This window comes from Cotesia glomerata, linkage group LG9 (genome assembly GCF_020080835.1).
Source record: "Cotesia glomerata isolate CgM1 linkage group LG9, MPM_Cglom_v2.3, whole genome shotgun sequence".
NCBI lineage: Eukaryota > Metazoa > Arthropoda > Insecta > Hymenoptera > Braconidae > Cotesia > Cotesia glomerata.
In genome coordinates, this window is record NC_058166.1 from 13528122 (window position 1) to 13548997 (window position 20876).

General features: G+C 30.8%; 2 protein-coding genes across 10 annotated transcripts; one reads left to right on the top strand and one right to left on the bottom strand.

Moving 5' to 3' along the window:
• Positions 1–278: 278 nt before the first annotated feature.
• LOC123271426 (FHIP family protein GI14169) lies at positions 279–7517 on the top strand. Of its 2 annotated transcripts, XM_044737746.1 has the most exons (9): positions 279–688; positions 857–1065; positions 2607–2861; positions 2945–3341; positions 4157–4324; positions 4397–5686; positions 5805–6003; positions 7039–7171; positions 7262–7517. In XM_044737746.1, exons 1-9 carry the CDS (start codon positions 539–541, stop codon positions 7383–7385), a joined length of 2925 nt encoding a protein of 974 aa, XP_044593681.1. In that variant the 5' UTR covers positions 279–538; the 3' UTR covers positions 7386–7517. The 2 variants fall into 2 exon arrangements, with proteins under 2 accessions (XP_044593681.1, XP_044593682.1); XM_044737747.1 differs by lacking the exon at positions 2607–2861.
• A 380-nt stretch (positions 7518–7897) lies between these two features.
• LOC123271757 (putative leucine-rich repeat-containing protein DDB_G0290503) lies at positions 7898–20805 on the bottom strand. 8 transcript variants are annotated; one of them, XM_044738157.1, is made up of 9 exons: positions 20664–20805; positions 19889–20071; positions 17371–18168; positions 15989–16097; positions 15629–15757; positions 9166–15454; positions 8736–8899; positions 8171–8225; positions 7898–7924 (listed from the first exon to the last, which is right to left on the bottom strand). In XM_044738157.1, exons 2-9 carry the CDS (start codon positions 20063–20065, stop codon positions 7900–7902), a joined length of 7746 nt encoding a protein of 2581 aa, XP_044594092.1. In that variant the 5' UTR covers positions 20066–20071; positions 20664–20805; the 3' UTR covers positions 7898–7899. The 8 variants fall into 8 exon arrangements, with proteins under 8 accessions (XP_044594092.1, XP_044594094.1, XP_044594093.1 ...); XM_044738159.1 differs by lacking the exon at positions 20664–20805 and adding an exon at positions 20594–20602; XM_044738158.1 differs by lacking the exon at positions 20664–20805 and adding an exon at positions 20293–20310.
• Positions 20806–20876: the final 71 nt, after the last annotated feature.

Genomic DNA, 20876 nt, shown 5'->3' on the forward strand with positions numbered 1-20876 from the left:
ATATATTTTTAAAAAATTTGCCCTTGTAACTTTTTTAAATTTTTAGATGTAAAATTTTTTCGTAATAATTTATTTTTTATAAAAAAATCTAAAAAATTGACAAATTTGTTGATTTGAGTATTAAAAAAAATGAAAGTATTAAAATGAAGAAATTTTTTTACTAAAAAAATTATTAATTAAAAAATATATTTATATTTTCCCGCTTTTTTCCGACGCGTGACGTTGCGCAATATTTTACAGTTTCTATCCACCAGATGTCAGTAAATATTTTTTTAAAAGTGAAAAAAGAATTGGACATTTGGAGCTCGGAGATGAGTAGAGGTGTGTGTTAATAAATCTAAGATCTACGATGTGTTTGTTAAGTAGCAATAGCAGTAACAGTAATTACCTGATTATCTGCATCTGTACCAGCATAAACATACGTCGCGTATGTTAATCACCTGAAATAAAATGTAATAAGGAAAGTACTTTTAGCAATAACCTGGATGTATTAAATATAAATATAAGTGCACGTTCAATCAAAAAAAAAAAATAAAAAATGAGTTGGCTGAGAAACAGCCCTTTGAGGAATAGTTTAAATAAACAATGGTCCAGAGATTCACCACCCAAGGATGCTGACCCTAGTGCTTGCTATGACAGCTTTTGCAAGCACTGGCAGCAAACAAATGAAATTATTAAGCAAACACGAGTAAGTTATGTCAATTTTTGGTCAACACCTTTTGTTGACACCCACGCACTTGACACTATTCACTATTATTACATATATTATTTACCATATAAGTATATACAATCCGATAATTCTCATGCTGTCAGTTAATAACCTTGAATTTATTATTTACTTTTTACCAATTTACAGTCATCAACAAACTTACCTGTCTACGACGACGTAGTTGCTGTCATAAATCATATCGATCAAATGATAACGCTCCTGCTAGTTGAATTCCGCAGCAATTTTAATTTTAAAAACCAACAATTGTCTGCGTCATCACACTCACCTTGCTTGGAATACTTGTTGAGCGAAAACTTGCTCGACATTGTTTATGATTGGAGTCTCAGTGTTGGGAGGTATAAATCTTCCACTAGAAATTTTTAATTAATTAACAAAATATTTTTTTTATGATACTGAAAGCAGAAGATATATTTTAATCTTTATAGTACTCAAATCAGCAGACGTTCAACAATTTTGTTATTATTTAAATTGGAGCTGAAAAATATTTTTTTTTTAATTTCATTTAAAGTTTTTTAAATATTTTACATGTGGAGTTTTTCTTCTAATTAAAAAAAAAAATTGTCTGCTAATTTTAGTGTCATTAAATATTTTTTTGTTTTGTTTAAATAATGACTTATTGTTCGAACAAATCGTTTCGAATAATCCTTATTGTTCGAAATTTAACAAGAAATATGGAAACAAGTGAAGTGTGTTATTTATTAAATAAATATCTCATGAATTTAGACATGACCTCAGACAATAGGAATTTAAATGATCAAAACAAAAAAGTTACGTTTAAAGACTTGGTGATTTAAAAATTTAAATACCATTTATAGTCAGTAAATTTTTATTTTATAAAATTATTATCAATTTTTTATATAAAATAAAATTTTTTTAATTATTTTAAAAATTTCTATAAATTCTCAAAATTTTTATAACAAATTATTAAAAAAAATTTTTTTTTTAATTCGCGCTTATGATTTATTTAAATTTCTACACGGAAAGAACAAGATGCCACTGGATATCATCCCAGATTATATTCAGTGATATCTATGGTGAAAAAAAATTTCAGATAATAGCTAGAAAAATCCAGATTATACTGCCTGATATCTGGATTATACTCATTGTAATCTGGATTATATTAGCTACTATCTGAAGTTTTTTTTGACTCAGTATAATCTGGGATGATATCTAGTGCCATCTCGTTTTTTCCGTGTACTTGTGAAATTTTTTTGCTAAATTTAAAACAATTTTTTAAATTTTAAATTAAAAAAATTTTTAGATGTTTGATAAATTCAGTATCACATCATAAAATTAATATAATCATCTTATGTCTGCTATTTTAGTATTGTTACTATTTTCTAAGCAGTTAATTTTTCATTTAAAGATTACAAATATCTCATATTTAATGTATTATAGCCGTAAGTGTAACTTGCATCGTAGAGTAATTTGCACTTATAAAAATATCAATAACTCAGTTTAAAGTACTTTCCGTTTATGTATATGTAATTAAAGTAGAAAGCATGAGATAGTCATTTAAATAAAATTATGCAGTCAACAATTTAATTACTCATATTTTTATGTTAATTCGGGTTTTTAAGTCCATGAGCGATTAGATTAGTACTAGTATAGTTTCAAGGCATATATGATAAATATGAAGCGACGACCTCATAAATAAGTTTAATTTAAATATTATCAATTACGAAAAAAAAAAGATGATAACTCTTTCTATAATTAATTTCTTTATTATCAATTAAAAGTGACAAACTTTATTTTCCGTAGTTAAATTTTTTCCTATTTCATAATTAAAAAATTAGGTGATTAAATTGTTGAGGCATTTAATATTGTGTATTAAAAAAAAAATACTGATGTTTATTTTTTTTTTTTTTTTTATTAGGTACACGAGTTCCATAAGATTAGAGTTAATAAAATTATTTGAATTAATAATAACCTTTAATGGGCCTTTAATAGGCCACGAGCCGATAGCAAGGCCATTGTTGAAATTATTAGAAAATTTTATCGATGATATGTTGCCCTGTGACATAGAAAAGAAATTAATAATGTTACTTAATAGTATTTGTGTAGCTTTAATGCAGAATTTAGCATTATTAGACGTTTTTTTTCATCCACACGCCGAGAATGAACAACGCAAGTAATAAAACAATTTATTACCTTTATCTACATAACAATGAAATTCCAGTGAATACTATAAAATAATATTTATTTATGTTGAAGGTTCATTATTTTTACACTATTGTTACCGCATGTTCATCGAGAAGGACCAATCGGCCAGCAGGCGCGCGATGCAATTCTACTTTGCATGGCTCTGTCAAAAAAAAATGACCAAGTAGGAATATACTTATCCGAAAACTCAAACGTCTGTCCGGTCCTAGCAACCGGAATAAGCGGACTGTACTCGTTATTACCCCGAAAGCTAGAAATTGAGTATGAAGACTGGCACAGGTTGACTCCAGATGATGTCAACGATATTCCGTCGCTGGAGCATTTGATGCAATGCTTCGAGTTCTGTAATGCCGTAGCACAAATAACTCATTCGTCCGTTCAAAAACAGCTACTAGAATATCTCTATCAAGGATTTTTAGTTCCTGTTTTGGGTCCAGCACTTTTGCAAGTACGTCATTTTTTATGATACGGAAATCAGTAAACATTTGATAATTTTTTTTATTTTTATAACAAATTAATATTGATAAAAAAAAATACTTTTAAAAATTCTTAATTATACGCAGAAAAAAAAAATTAACTTGAATCAAGTGAATAATTCTGAAATTAATAAATAATTGTAAAAAAATTCTTAAATTAGAAAATTTTAGTAATTATTTACATGTGGGGTCAACCCAATTTCGGGCCATAACTAGGTAAAAAATTATCATTTTTTAATTTTTTTTTATTCTGCTTGTTTTTAAGGCGAATTTATGATAAAAAATGACGTGAAAGGAAAAAATAAAGATTTCGATAGCTTTTTTACCTTCAAAAGTTGAAAAAAATTTTGGCTTTCATGTTTTTAGATAAAATTTCTATTTTATCTTTTTTTGATGATTTTTTTTTTTTTTAAAATACATAAAAAATCGAAAAATTAAAAAAAAATTTAACATGGCCTAGCAGACCCCACTTGTAAATAATTACCAAAATTTTTCTTAATTTAAATAAATTTAACTTGATTCAAGAATTTTCATCTTGATTCCAGACAATGAAACTCTTCCAAATTATTTTCTTGGTTCCAGAATTTTTCTCTAGATTCAAGTTAATTTTTTTTGTATAATTATTTTTAATTTATAAGAGTGGAATTTATTTACTAAATTTTTTTTTAATTATTATAAAAATCTAAAAAATAGTTAAATCTGTTAATTTCAGTATCATAATTTTTTAACAATAAATTTTTTTTCTTTAAATTTATTCGATGACTTACATATATTTATTTTTATTTAGACTTCTCTTGATGAATCCGTCGCTGCTACTGCATATTTAGATTTATTTTTTCGGTCGACAACGAATTCGGGATTGTTGCGTGTTTTAGTTAAATTTTTATTAGAAAAAAATTATGATGGATGTCGTATACTGGATACATTAATTCAAAGAATCTCAACAAGATCTAGGGTAAGTTTTTTTTTATAACCACTAACTTACCATTAATAATTCATAATAATAAATAATTATGGTTAATTTCAGTTGTGTATAGTAACTCTAGCATTTTTTGAAACACTAGTAGACCTGAATTGCGAAGATATAATGCTAGAGTTATGTTTATCAGCATTATCACCATGCACACACGTAATGTTATCCCAGCGACGTAGACTGCGTGACTTTGATTTATTTGGTAACACAGCTAAAAAATTTTTATCATTGCGTCCAAATTGCTGTTTATCATGGCCTCTCACATCGACCGTTTCTTCATCGTCTTCTTCAAATTTATTTGAACCTAATAATTCAACTTCTCCACCAACAGCAACAACCACAACAACGTCTATGCCAAGTACAAATTTAAACTCACTGAGTTTCTCCGGATTTAATCCCAATGAAAGTCTCTACGGGAATTACTTTGCGTATTTATTTGACGCTAGGCAGAAAATAGTCGCCTGTAATCTAGCGTGCGCAAACTGGTCGTCAACGTACGATGGAGTTGACGAAGATCTTGACAAAGATAATGAAGAAGACGAAGACGATGAAAATGAGGAAGAAATAAAATTAAAAGTACAACTTAATCATATGCAAAAATTATTCAAAAATTTATCTAATAATGATATTTTAGATAGCGTTAAATCGTTATTGGATTATGATGAAAACAATCATGTCAATTATAAAATAAGTGATATTATTAAATTAAATGAAGATGATGATAGTAAAGAAGGTACTGATGAAACAGATAAAATACAAAATAATGAGGTCAATAAAGAAACTCTTGAGTCTGATATTATAAGCTTATTAAACGAACAAGTAGATGTAAGAAATAAAGATAGTGCAATAAGCAAAACTGAAGATTACGATAATCATAAGCCAGCAATTAATGAAGAGCCGACAAAAATTGACCCAATGTTTTCGATGGGCGAAAGCAGTGGATACGAAAGTCTTGCGATGAAAAATTCGTCTGAAATGTCCTCAATTGAAGACGATAATAACGACGAATTTGAAGATAAAAATGATGAGCTGTCTGTCGCTGAACAACGGAATGACAGTGTCATAATAAATACAACGGAAGCTAACAGCGATAGCTGCAGCAGTAAAGGAGCTGTGAAAAAAAAAGTTGTGCAGGATGATTACTTAAACAGTAAACCTGATATTGGAGTTTTTTTGGACGTTCTTTTGAAGAAATTAGAGAACATGACTAGCAATAATTTATATGTTAATTTACACTTGACTGGTTTAATCAGCAGGCTGGCTATTTATCACCAACCGTTGTTACAATCATTTTTATTGAATCCGTCTTTGGTGTTCCAGCCTAGTATCAGGTCGTTATTTCAGGTAAAGTGAAAGGACGGTTTTTTTTACACTCGGAAGTGCTCTGAATTTTTTAATATTAATTTAATTAAATTAATTTTTTGGTATTAATTTAATTAAATAATATTTTTTTTTATCACAGATTTTAGCTTCTTTGAAACACAAGATGGACAAATACTTATCAAAAGTTGAGAATGTTGACGAATTAGTTAAGCAAGCGCGCGTGTTCTTAATAAATCGTGAGTTTAGAATTATTGGCGCTAAAAATAATCCTTCCATGTCGAATTTATCAACGCCGATGATGAAAAAAGAATCATTCAGCCAAGACTCTTTTATAAGAAGTAAGTTTTTTAATAATAATGATTATTTTCATAATAAATAACAACAATTAATAATTAATGGTGTCTAATTTTTGATATTACGGTAAAAGTATTCGTCATATAAAAAAATTTTATAAATAAAAGTTGTTTAAAATTTAATTTTATTAAAAATTGTCTCTCATCATTTTTTGTTAAGACCAATGAGAAAAACGCAGTCTCAAAATTAAGATTTTTATAATCAGCACAAATTTGAATCATTTAGTATAATTTTCAATTTTTTTAATTACATGTCTCATAAGTCGAGCTTTGAGGTAGTGCTCTACTCTCGATATTTTAAAAAAAGCAGTTTTCTCGGAACTGAAATTGATTTTTTTTTTATTTATATCGCACTTACAGGTTAATATAAGTGTAATAATATCAAATCAAATAATTTGTCAGGCACATAAAATATATTTCAATAATAATTATTTTGTTTAACATAGTAAATAATAACACTAAAAATAATCTTTTCTGGACGTCCGTGTATGGATGGGTGTATGTGGCAGAGAAATTGGTCGAAAAAATGATCGTACCGGAATAATTTTTTTTTATTATCTAAAGTAACACACGACGGACTTTCTCAATTAATATGAGCGCTCAATTCACTGTCGTTAAATTATTATTTATAAAAAACTAATATATGACTGAGGATTTTTTTGTATATTTATCTATACATTTTATTATAGTATTTTTTTTTCATCACCCTAGAGTTATGGTGCCACTAAACCATAGCAGAGTTTTTTGTTTTTTATTATTTTGCTTTTTATATTTTATTTTAATCAATTTTATTGTGAAAAATGAGATTATGAGGCGTGAACTTTTGGATTTTCCAAAATTTTTTTTATTTTGAAATTACGGTGAAAATATTTGTCATCTAAAAAACCATAAGAGACATTTTTCGTAAAAAATTAAATTTTCCAAAACTTTTTTGTAAAAATTTTTTTTATAAAACTAATATTTTCGGCAAAAATCTTCATTCTAGTTAGTTTGATTAATAAAAAATTTTTTATTTTACAGATGAACCAAAAAGACGTAGTCTGACTTCATCATTAACGCAAATATTCAAGTTTGGAAGTAACAGTCCTCCACAAAGTTTAAAAAGCGTAACTTCAGAAGATACTCCTGAACAAAACAACGATTTTAGCTTCAAGTATTAATTCATTTTCTAGGCCTATTTATTTATTATTAGCTACTCGTCTGTAAAAATTAATGATGATGATGGTAATTCCTCTTCTTCCAGATACCCAGTCGTAACACCCACGCAACACGTCGTAATTTGTGCCGTTATTATGGACGAGTGGCTGAAAGAACTTGCGGCTATCACGCAAGAACATTGTGTGTTATCATTAAATAGTTGGATATAACATTAACTTATAATATAAAAGAAATTTATATGTGTAAATTACTAAAGTGTATATACAATAATACATATACAAATTTATGTAAAAATTATATTAAGGAATAGAAAAGAAGAAATAAAAAATATTTGTTATTAAGTTATTTTTATTTATTTTAACAAAACACATTTTTAAAACAAAAACATTAATTTTCATATAAATTACTTCATTTATGATTTATATATATATATATTTATATTTTATACAATTCTACATAATAATTATTTATCGTAAATTATACATTTATTTTATTTATACAATATTTTCATAAGCTTTTCAATCTATTTTTTTTTTTATAAAATTTTTACTTAAATTATTAGTTTCGCTTTTTTTTTATCATTTTATTTTGGCAGTTTTTTTTTCGTTTAATTTTTAATTTTTTTTTCTTTTTTAGGAATGTATTGAAAATATTATGAAGAAATCTTCTCTTTATTTTTCTTAATCACACAAGTTATCTCTGACGTATTTTTCTTCTTTCATGTCACATGTGAACTACTTTTGGCGTGCTAAAACAAAGTAATTTTAAATATTAATAAATGACACTGAAGTTTGACAGACATTAGAAATGTTTTTAGAATTTTATATCAATGAAATTATTATGAAAAAAATTTAATAAAAAAATTCCACATTTGAAAATTAATAAAAACGATTAATGAAATTATAAAAATTGTAAAAATTAACAGCTGTCAGCTAACTTCAGTATAATAATTAATAACCTAACCACAAAAAAGAAATATAACCTGAAAAATTACCTTTTACCCCACAGCCAATTTAGTAATACGCTCGACTGACTCTGAACGTCGCGTGCTGTAAAATAAACAAACCAATTACCTTAAACATCAGTTACTTATAATTAATTAAACAACATTAATTCTTCAGTACCTACGTTATAAGAATTTTACTCACGCTCGGTTTCAATCTTAATTATTTTTTTTAATTCAAATGGAAAGACCACTTGAACCTTTTTTTACTTTCCGAAAATTTCATATTCTTTTTAACTATTTATTAAAAAATTACTTATTTTCATTATAAATAAAAAAAGTTTTTTTTCTTGAAGACTATGAGATTTCTTCTCATAGCGAGAATATTAAAAGTTGTTAAAAATTGAGCTGTTCGGTAGCCTACGGCGCAAATCGGCTTTTTTCGGCAAGCGCTCCGCCGCCATATTTGTTTAGATCGTATGTTAATTAAATGTGAGATTTTTTTCTCATGAAGAGAGCAAAGAAGGTGAGTTGAATAACGTGGGTATCGAAGAGTTAAGAAATAAACAAATAAATAGTTAATTAAAATAAAACTAGCAATAGTACATATACATACAAACAGTATATTTAGCATTGATGAGTCTCGCAGCGGCATCTGGTGGCAAAGTACTAAGCGCTTCTTTGTGAGCAATTAATGACATTTGTTGTGTGTGTCTTAATTCACGTTCGTCCTTAAGCCTTATATCTTTACGATGACCAACATTATGTAACTGCGTTAACCTACATAATAATTCAAATATGTATCTAGCTTACAACAAACTAACATTACATTAAAGATAGCAGTCTTGACTATTTTTTAATTTTTTTCTAACAAACAAATTTATTTAAAAAAAATTGCTCTTATAATTTTGTTTAATTTCTACAAGTCAATTTTTTTTTCTGGTATAATTTATTTGTTAAAAAATTATTATATATCTGCTAAATTAATTTTCATAAAATTACCTAATTAACAATCACTACTTCTAACAAAAAAAAAATAAACTTACTTTTCAGCCAGAATTTCTTTGTCCTTAACCTCAGATTGGGAAGAAACGGGAGCAGCATCAGTCTCTTGACTAGCGACACTGTCAGCATCATCTTCAAGTTTGGAAGCCCCTGGAGTAAATTTCCTAAGCTCCTCATTAATGCGAATAGCATTAGATAACCTCAATTGCAAGGTGTCTCGCTCCTCCAACAGCTGCATCAACTCGTGAGTCAGCTCTTCACACCTGACGTCACGCTGATGCAACATGTAGAGCGCGACATCTAGCTCACTAGAGCCCAACTCGCTTTTTTCCTCCATTTTGCTCAATTCCGCCATGTTTATATCTCCAAAGTCTTTATTCTGCTTCATCAGAGCCAGCGTCAACTGATTCTTCTCCTGATACAGCGTATCAATTTTATTTTGCAGTTCTTGGATTATCCCTGGGTACGTACTCTCATTTAATATATACTTCAAGTCTTCTATTTCTTCATCTTTAACATTAAGCTGATTTTTAACCTGATCTATCGCTTGTTTGCTTTCCAGAACCGTGTTCTGAAGACTATTCACCGTCTGCTGATGTTCGGCTTTTATTTCACCGATTTCAGCCTCCAAACTGCGTATTCTGGATATTTCTTCCGTCAGTTCTGTAATTTTTTTAACAGACAAACTCGAAGATTCTTCATAATCAGCAATCACGTGGTTCATTCTAACAATTTCTTCATTACACTCTTCAACTTGCCGCTGCAGCTCCGCAATTTTATCATCCCGTTCCCGAATTTCTACCCTTAAATTTCCAATAAGTACTTCATTATTATTAATAGTCTCCTTGAGTAATTTATTTTCTTCCTCATGGACACCCGAGTTAGAAACAGCTCGACTTAATTCTTCGAGCCGGGACTGCAACGAATTTATTTCTTCTATTTTGTCCGTCAACTCATTCTTTAACTTACTACTAACTTCCTCTAACTCAGTGTCTCTCCCTTCTAACCTGGAATTCAGATTGCGTATTTCCGCATTTAAATCATCAATACTCAATCTATCTATCTCAAGTGTCTTGATATACTGCTTCAAGTCCGCAACTTCTTGGACCCTCACGCCCAATAACTCAGTAACGTTGGCCATTGCGTCGGTAATTTCGGTCAATTTGCTCTCCGTCTCCTGAGAACTCTTCAAATAGTTGTCTCTCTCCTTCTCTAACTTAGCTAAATCTTCCTCTAAACTTCTAATACGCAAGTCCTTCTCCGTAGACTCAAGAGATTTCCCGGAGACTTGGCTCGCTAAAGAGAGCAGAGACTCCTCAATCCTGGTTTTCTCGACACTCACCCCTTCGAGGTCATCCAAACACTTGATTTGCACGCTCTGGCAAACCTGCAAGTGCTTTTCATGTTCTACTTTGAATTCTTCAAACTCTCCAGCTTTTACCTTCAGAACTTCTATTTCTTCGATCTTTAACCTTATCTCATCGGCCAATTGATCACAACTAACTCTCAGTTGGTCTCTTTCTTCATTCACCGCCTCTAACTGTCTCTGCAATTCCCCAAGACTGTTTTCAATTCGTAAAATATTACTATCACGATCTGCAAGTTCTTCCGTCGCTCTTTGCAACTTAGAATCACTTTGATAAATTCTTTCATTTAATTCCTGGATAGAATGCAAAAGATTATCACGCTCGAACTCGAGTTGATCTTTCAGCTCAACTTGAGCCTTGAGAGCAGCTTCAACTTGCTCGAGTTGTCCCCTCACCTCGCTTACTAGGGTTTCTTTGACGGCCACTTCGGAATTCAAACCTTCAACTTGGGAATTTAATTTACTTATCAGCTCTCCGTCCGCCTTGATTCTCCCCTCCAGTTGCTGTACCTTCAACCTTTCTTCTTTCAAAGTACTCTCCAGATTTTCTTCAACATTCTCTTTGATCTCCGTCACCTCGCTTAAATTGTCCAAGCAACTTTTCTCTTTAGTAAAAGACTTTTCCAACATGTCGTAGAAATTAACCTTCATACCCTCCGCTAAATTTCTCGACTCCTCAATTTCCTTTTTCTGAATACTCAGCTCCATTTTCTCGTGCTCAATAAGCCGCCTTAGCTCCTCATTTTCATTCGACAGTAGCTCTAAATTTTCTTGCAGCTCATTTATTTTCTCCTTACATTTTACGCACTCCTCACCGTGCTCATGCGAGTCATCGATTTTCTCCCCACTTCCCTGAGCTCTGGACTCCAGCAGATGAATTTTATTACTCAGTTCTTTATTTCTAATCACCATTACCTCAATATCCCGATCTTGTCTTTCCTTCATCTCCAAAAAGCTTTCATTAGCTGCCATAAGAACATCAATGCGCTTCAACAAATTATCCCTTTCCCCAGCAATTTTCTCGCTCTCACTCTTAGTTTTACTCAAATTTTGCTCCAGCTGGGTCACTTGGCTCTTCAACTCCTCCTCAATCGCCGAATCCAGGTCGCTAAATTTATTAGAATTTATCTGGAGCTTCAATTGCTGGGACAAATTGTCATTGTGGATCTTAAACTCCTTAACTTTCTTTATCAATTTCGCATTTTTAATCTGCATCGCCTTGAATTCATTGCTCAGTCGAGATTTTTCGTCCTCCAGATCTTTTATTGTGTCCTGCAGCTCAGCTATTTTAGCTTGCATCTGAGTTTCTTGGGTGCAAAAAGGCGTGATTTGCACACCTGGTATCTCCGCTTCTTGCGCGTTCCAGCCCCATTCTTCTTCATCGCCAAGTTTTACATCAGGTTCTTCAACTTGTTCTAAATTCTGTAATATTTCTTCTTTCACGACTTCTGGTTCTTGTACAGCCGCCATAGAGTCAAGTTTGGCTGTCATTAATAACCTTTCTCGACTCATTACCTCAATTTGTTCTTCTAGATCCTTATTCCGTGCTTTAATCTCTGTCATAATTAAAATTTCCTCTTCTAATTTACTATTTTTATTTTTAAGATCTTCAATTACCGCAATTTGTTCTTCTAATTTCTTATTTGTACTCTGAAGATCTTCAACTAGTGCAATTTCTTCTTCTAATTTATTATTTTTACTCTTAAGTTCTTCAACTACTGCAATTTGTTCTTCCAAATCCTTCTTTTGCATTTTAAGCTCTTCAACAAGTGCAATTTCTTCTTCTAATTTATTATTTTTAATCTTCAGTTCTTCAACAACAGCAATTTGTTCTTCCAAATTCCTATTTTTCTTTTCAAGTTCTTCAACAACCCGAACCATCTCTTCCAACTTCACCTCATTATCCTTCAACAATTCATTCTTCCTCTCACACTCTTCTTGAAGCTTTCCCCTAACCTCTTCCAACTCTCTAACCTTCTTCTCATAATCAAGCTCAGTGTTCTCCAACTTCTCGTTCCATTGTGCGTGCTTAGACATCAGCATCCCATTTTCGGTCCTCAGCATCTGGATGGTATTTAAATGCTCTAGGTACTCACCCTCCATGACCTGCATCCTGACACCGAGTTCCCGAGCCTTCTCCCTGGTCTCTTCAAGCTCGTTGTCTATTTCTTCTCTACTCCTCGAACTCTCTGCTCTAACCATCTCCAACTCTTCCACCCGTTCCTTCATTTCTTCTCTAAGTCTCTCGTGTTCTTCCTTGGTCGCCGTCAGCTCTCGAATATTTTCCTGCAGTAATGTCTCCACTCTTGTGAACTCAATCCTTAAATTTTCATGCTCAACTCTCAAAGCTTCAAGCTCTTCTACACTATTTTTCAGCAATCCATCCAATTCCTCAGTCTGTTTGTTCTTCTCAACTAATTCTGCTTCAAGCTTGACCAACTTTTCATTCACCAGATCTTTTTCTTTAGCTTCATTTTCCCACTTTTCATCATACTCACTCAGCTTCATCTCATACTCCTGGCACTGTATAGATTTCTTCTTTAAATTCGCCGCAATAATTTTCATTTTCTGGAGCTGGCTCGAGCTATTATTATGCGCATCTTCAAGCTGACGTTCTAATTCGAAAATTTTATTCTCCAATTCAATCTTAACCTCCTCCGTTAAATTATTCCCAATTAATTTCTCTCTATCACTCAAAGCTGCTTTTAAATCCTCGATTTCTTTCAATCTCACCTCCAAATCTTGAGTAGTAGAATCCATCTGGCTCCTCAACGCATTTATCTCATCAACATGCGTGATTTTAATCTGCTCTATCATCCGATTTGAAGAATCAATCTGTACCTTCAAATTCTCCGAGTACTCTGATTGATTTCTCAGCTGCATTTTAACATCATCAACAATTCTAAAGTTTTCTTCCAACTCAGCCTCTCTTCCACGTAATTCTCTCTTTAATTCCTCAATCTGGGCCAACAACTCCCGAATTTTCATCAGCAGACTCTGGTTCTCGTTCATTTCTTCCTTGATCCTATCTTCCAGGACAGACTTATCAGAATAGATCGACTCCATCACTTCCTTGTCAGCCATCATCTGGTTCTTCATCATTTCCATCTCTTGCGACATCTGATCAAACGACCGGATTCTTTCATCCTTCTCGCTCAGCATTTCTTCTAACATTCCCTTTTCCCTGGACATTGACTCGATAATCTCCTCGCTCTTCTTAACTCTGTGTCTCATAATTTCCAACTCATGATTCGCATCATTGAAAACTTTCAACTTGCCTTCGCTTTGTCCAAGCTGATCCTCCAGAATCTCTTTGTCCTTCAAAATGGACTCGATCATCTCGTCCTTCTCCGCTAACTTACTCTTAACATTCTCCAGCTCTCTATGCAAGTCATCGATAGCCCTCAACTCGTTCTCCTTGACCTGCAATTCTTCTCTCAGGATTTCTTTTTCTCTGCTCAGTTCAACGATCTCACTATCCTTGTCAGCCAGCTTGGTCTTAAGAGCCACTAATTCATTATTCAAATCTTCAACGACTGTTACTTTAGCTTCCAAAGCTTCTTTCTCGCGAGTCAGCGACTCTATTAGATTGTCATTAGAGCTCAAGTCATTTTTCAACATGTCAATTTCTCGCTCTAAGTCGGTAATTACCCGCAATTTATCTTCACTATCCTTTATTTTGTCTTCCAACATCATTTTTTCGTTAAATATTTCATTGAATTTGGCTTCAACGTCGATAAGTTTACTGTTCAAACTATCTATTTCTTCCGCCAACTCGTTTAATCTCTCTAATTTGCCTTGGTTTTCGCTTACTTCGTGCCTCCACTTACTCTCAAGGGTTTCTTTCTCATTTAACATTGACATTAAATTAGCTTCTTTCTCCCCCATCTCGGCCTTCAACTTGTAAATTTGATTATTCAAGTCCTCAATCACCCACATTTGCTCATTATTTTTAACAGTTTCTTCATGAATTTTTCCCTCGAGCATTTCTTTTTCCTTCAAAAAGGTCTCGATAACCTGTTCCTTATCCAGAATTTTATTCGTCAAATTATCGATCTTCTCAACCTTGTCATCACTTCCTTCTCGCAACAACTTCATACACTCTTCTGACTTCTCCTCAATCTTCAAATTCAATTCCTCGATTAATTTTTTTCCCTCTTCAATTTCAAGCTCTCTTAATCTCAAACTTTCTTCAAGACTTTCGATCCTCGACTTATCTAAATCCGATTGATTTTTCGTATCTTCAAGCTCGCTGTTCAGCCCACTCATCAACTTTGTCAGCATATTTACATCTTCATCATACTTAAGATTTAATTTACCGACAATATTTTCTTTCTCACTGTTCAAACTCTCCAATTGCGCTTTTAACTCCTCAATAATTTTGTTTTTCTCTTGGACCTGCTTTTCAAGCTTTGAAACAATCGAATCATGGTCATCCAACCTTTCTTCCAAAGAAGAAATATCACCAGCGTCAATTTTGATCAATAAGTCAGTCAACTTGCCTTGAATTTTCGTACAGTTGTCGATTAATCCTTCATAATGATGAAGCATTTTATTTTTCTCTGCCAACTCCATTTGGTTGTCAGACAAAAGCAACTGAATTTCATCAATAAACACACGCTGCTCTTCATTCAATTGCTTTAAATTAACAATCTCTGTTTTAAGAGACATCAAAGCAACTTCTTGGTCTTCAGTACTCGCCGAACTTGTAAAGTTATTTAATTTTTCTTCTAACAAGACTTTTTCCTGCATCGCTAAATTGAATTTATCTTGCAGGTCGTTTAATTTTGCCAACATCTCGTTGTCAACAAAATCTGTTTCATCAGTCTTGCTATTTTTCTTGTGAAGTACTTCTAATTGTTCTTCTAAATCGACAACTTTTAATTCAGCGGTAACTCGTAAGTTTTCGCATTCGGAATTTTCGGATTTTAATTTCAGCGATTCTTGTTTAACTTCTTCTAATTCTATAAAAAAAATCATTTTAAATTAATTAAAAAAAATAAAAAAAAAAAAGGCGCCTAGGGAAGCATACAAGGGTCTTGTAAGTAGTATTTAAAAACGCAGTAATCGTCGTCGCGACTACTGTCACTGAAAAGGATAACCTACAAAAGCTTGCATAATAAATATTAAATATTCACCTTGAGCAAGGTCTGACTTTTGACTTTCCAAAAGCGATATCGTATCAATGTGCTCTTGAATTAGTAGTTTCTGTTTATCAGATTCCTCACTCAATTCACTTATTCGTGTCTGCAACTCTTGATTGGTTGCTAGACAAAAAGTAATAATCTCATAAATGCCTTACATACTGCAGGCTTGTAATCTTTGACAACATTTAAAGTAGGTATCACAATATTCAATAATCTAACACAAGGTCAACAAAAACAAAACAACTAAATACAAATAAATCGCATGTTAACCCATCACCAATCGCGACAACTAACTGGTTATTTCTTTTTTTTTTTTTTTTTTTTTTTTTTAATTTAGCTAATGATTCCTACCTTTAATGTCATCAAAGTCTACAAGACTCAGCTGCAGATTACCTTTTTCTTCTTCTAAAATTGCAACTTGGTTGATCAAATTTACCACTTGGTCGTTTGGATCCGCAGACTGAAAAATAACACAATAAAATTCACTGAATTTATAAAAAAATAAATGATGCTGAATTTAACAGACATCAAACAATTTTTTTAATTTTCATAACAATTAAATTATAATAAAAAAATTCCACATGTAGAAGTTTTTAAAAATTATAAGGTAAAAGACCAAGTTATTGACACTTGCAATTTTACTTTAATAAAAAAAATAAAATGTTCTCAAAAAAACAATTATCTTGAAATTTGTAATTCAAAAATTATCTATATCAATATTATTAAGAGAATAAGCGAAATTTAGTGGCCAGGATAGTCATATGATAAAATCGGTTTATTTAGTAAAATTTAATGTCATTGCAAAAGTCTTGACTTAAATTTGTACCTTTTCAAGGTTTTATATCATTCTCACCGATAGTCAATTTATTATGATAAGTATTTAGGCTGCATTCGAAAATGCTCTATCTCTAGGTACATAATTAAGAAATGACCTTGTATCTTATAAACTAATGACATTTTTGAAGATATAAGCTCACCCCGACATTACACTCATCGAGACCTTTCATTCAAGTACCCACATCATTTTTTCATATATTTATATATATTATATATATGTATATATGAAAAATATATCAAAATGCATGTGGGTACTCAAATGAAAGTTCTTGATGAGTGTAACATCGGGATGAGCTTATATCTTTAATAATGTCAATAATTAAGAAATGAGGTTGTATTTTGTCTACTGATGACATTTTTAAAGATACAAGCTCATCCCGACATTACACTCATCGAGACCTTTCATTTGAGTACCCACATGCATTTTTGATATATTTTTCATATATACATATATATAATATATATAAATATATGAAAAATTGATGTGGGTACTCAAATGAAAGGTCTTGATGAGTGTAACATCGCGATGAGCTTATATCTTTAAAAACGTCCATAGTTAAAAAAGTACAGTACAATTTAACAAAAGTAATTATTTAATAAAGCAAAATTTTATTTATTTAGAGTTCACAAGTCACGGCAGTCACATAGTGATTGCAAGGTTGCTAGTATTTATTAATTTATTAGAGTTGATTTGTTTTTTTTTTTTTTTTAAATAAAATTGCAAGTATCAGCAACTAGGCCAGTGTCAATAACTGGGCCTTTTACCTTAAATGAAAATTTTTCGAAATATATTTTTTATAATAATTAGTGGTTATAAAAACTCCAAGAATTATCAGATGTCTGCTAATTTCAGTATCATAAAAATTAATTAAAAAATTAAAAATAAAAATTTTTACCTTTTGGTAACTATCCAACCGCTTTTGTAAATTTTTCAACTTGCTTTTATTCTGCGCTTTCATTTTAATCATACTTTTATTTAATTCCTCGAGCTCTTTTTTAAGATTATCTACCTCCTGATTACTCTCTAAAGTTTCATCCGTCTCAGTACTGACACTCTCCTGAGGTTTATGAATTTCTTCTTCGAGCTCAGTGATTTTTTTGTCTCTCTCCTCAATATCCGTGATCAAGCTGTCTATTTTTATTTTAAAACTACTCTCAAGCTGGATGAAATTCTCCTGCATATTTCGCATCTCGTCCTTAGTATCAGCAAGTTGGTCCAAAGTCTCTTTGCTCTTCAGCGACAAGTTGTCAGACACCAAAGTGATCGCTTTGGTTTTGGACTCAATGACGGAATCTTTGTTGTTCAAATTGTCTTTAAGATCAACAATAAGAGACTCAAGCTCCATTATTTTGTTACTAAGATCAAAGATTTTTTTATCTTTATCATCGATTAAATACTTAAGATTACTGTCTTCGTTGACTATCGGCTCGCTGTTCAATTGCTGGCGGATTTCTTCGAGCTTTACTTCATCCGCGCGCTTGCTTTCGATTAAGTCTTTATTTCGTTGCTCAAATATTTTTCTGTTTTCTTCTAATTTTTGCTGCAATAGGTGACTCTTTGAAGAGGATGTCTTGGTGCCACTGAGCTCGAATTTTGAAGGCGACATTGTTTCGTTTACTGATGGCCAGTTTGTGTCAGCGCTTCGACGGGATTTTACTTTCGATTTTATTTTTGTTAATTTTTCAGCATATTCCTGGCAAAAAAAAATTTTTTTTTGTAAAATTAAGAATAATTTAATTAATAATAAAGATTTTAATTTTAAACGCTAATAAATCACATGCCAAATGCTAAAAAGGTGGATAGTTTTTTTTTAGTGACAATCGTTTTGTAAACATGTTCTAAGCCTAAAAATGAAAAAAAAATTTCCAAAGCCAAAAAGGTGTATAATTTGAAACTTCTTGCTAAGAAAATTAAAAATTTTCTAAAATCAGGAAGTTATTAGTTTTACCACGTTTTTCAAAAATAAAGTTTTCATCAGCTCAAAAAATTTATTTGACGATTAGTTAGTAATTTCTTACTTATAATAAGATGTTTTTCATTCTATATATACATATTATGGATTTTAACTAAAATTTTACGCAACAGAATCGGTATATATTTGAATTTTTAGGCGAGAGTAGAGCATACCTACGCTCGCGCTTAACGTATACAATTAAACAAAAATATATCTTTTATTGAAGCTATGGCGGGCAAGAAATTATTACAATTATTCGGCTCTATGTCTTTTTTTATTGGTAATCATTTCTCATGCAATAATTTCTCAGCAATAATTTATCATTCAAAAATATATCCAGCACAATAATTTCTCGTGACTAAAAAGAATCTTTACTAAAATTTCTCATAAAACAAAAATATATCTTTATGAAAATTTCTCATAAAACAAATACATATCTAATTTTGAATCTTGGGATACAACACGAACGAACGTAATCATGTAGCGCCCTTTTAACATTTGAATGTGTATTTACTCGAAAATATGCCAACACAAACGCGCGTTATTTTGTTGCAATCTTTTCACAAGATTTGAATGTGTGTTTATTCGAAAATATACCAAAACACACACGCGCGTTATCTTGTTGCGCTCTTTTAACATGATTTGAATGTGTTTATTCGAAAATATGCCAACATCGCGCCCAACCCCCACCGGGGCTTCACCCCGGACCCCGCTGTTAATTTTTGCATGAGAAATTTTTGTCGGATCAATTATTGTAGGATTAATTTTAGCAAAAATTAATTATGATGTTGATAAATTTTTAACTGATAATTTATTACTGAGAAATTATGACCTAAGAAATTTTGTCTTGATAAATAAAAGACCGTTACCCAATTATTCGATGTTAAAAAATACAAGAACAAACTAATATTAAAATACGAAAAATTTATTGGGTTACAATTCCTGTAATTTCTCTATCTGAATTTTCTACATTTCCGTCCGAAAAAAAAAGAAATTTATCAAAAACATGAACATTTTAGTACACGAAGAAATTTTTAATTTATATACTTTTTTAATCTTAAAATTTAAAATTACTACCATCGAAAATTTTGACTTTTAAAAATTTTTTTTTATACCAACCTTCTCCGGACAATTTTAGACTGTTTTTTGAAATTTTTGAAAATCCTGATTTTTTTTATACGCCCTTTTATCATAATACCGACAATTTCCTAAAGTCAAAAGGACGTATATCTTAAGATACGCCCTTTTGGCGTTAGTGCGTCAAAAATTTTTTTTCTGCAGATTTTTACGTTTTGAGCGATTCTGAATAGAATGGCAAAAAAAATTTTTTTTATACGCCCTTTTATCATTTGACACGCGAAATTATAATCAAATAAAATTTCAAATTTTTATAAAACTTTTTAAATTTAATTTTTAAATCCAACAGTAAGTTAGAATTTCACTTAAAAAAAAAAAATACCTGAACAACTTCTTCTTTCTTTTTTAGATCTGACTTATTTTTCAACATAATATTTTTGTAATCCATCAGTGGCGGAGGATTTTCACACTTGTCCCCCAAATTAAAATCACTAGAGCTCCTGTCGTCTTCTTTGTTACTATCCGGTAAATCCGGAGGCTTGTTATCGTTATCGGACATCGTTAGCTGGAGAACAACAAAAAAAATAAGTATCTTAATAAAATTTTTCAAACTCATCTCTAAAACTAAACTAAAAAACGGTATTGAAAAGAAAATAGTGGCAGTGCTAGCTAATTTTTTTGGTTTCTATTGAAACTAGAAACAAATTCCACATACTGGTCTACATTTTTTCCTTTTTCTCACAATTGCTAATTGGATATTACACCAGTGGGGCTTAATAGTATTACCTTGCATTTAAATATATATTGATCATATATTACTTCAATATTTACATTTATTATTATTATTTCAATTATTATTATTATTTACTCAATTCATTCAACTGTCATTGTTATCACTGATAATTCAATTTGCCAATCAATTACTCGTTTTTAAATATAAAACGTTTATAGAAATAAATTCAATTACTTTCCTCACCACTATACTAATTTTGTCTGAATTACAATTATATATAACTAATAAATTACATAAATATCACAATGATTATTATAACAACAATAATAATAAAAATTTATAAATCTTGATAACCTGAAAGCTGTTACTCTGAAAAACAATTAAATTAGTTGGTAAAAATATTTTTATTGGAAAAAAAACTTACTTTTTTATTTTTTGGTAGTATAAATAATTATATCTTTCATTGAAATTATTTTTTTTGACAGTAATTTGGTTTTTATATGAAAAAATACGTAACGTTTCAATTTACTTGTGTGATGTGGCTTTAAAATGGAAACTATAGTCATTTATAAAAAATTTCTATAAGAAGTTGTTGCTTAGTGTCACTTTGTTATCTTCTGTCGGTAAGCTAGTTTCC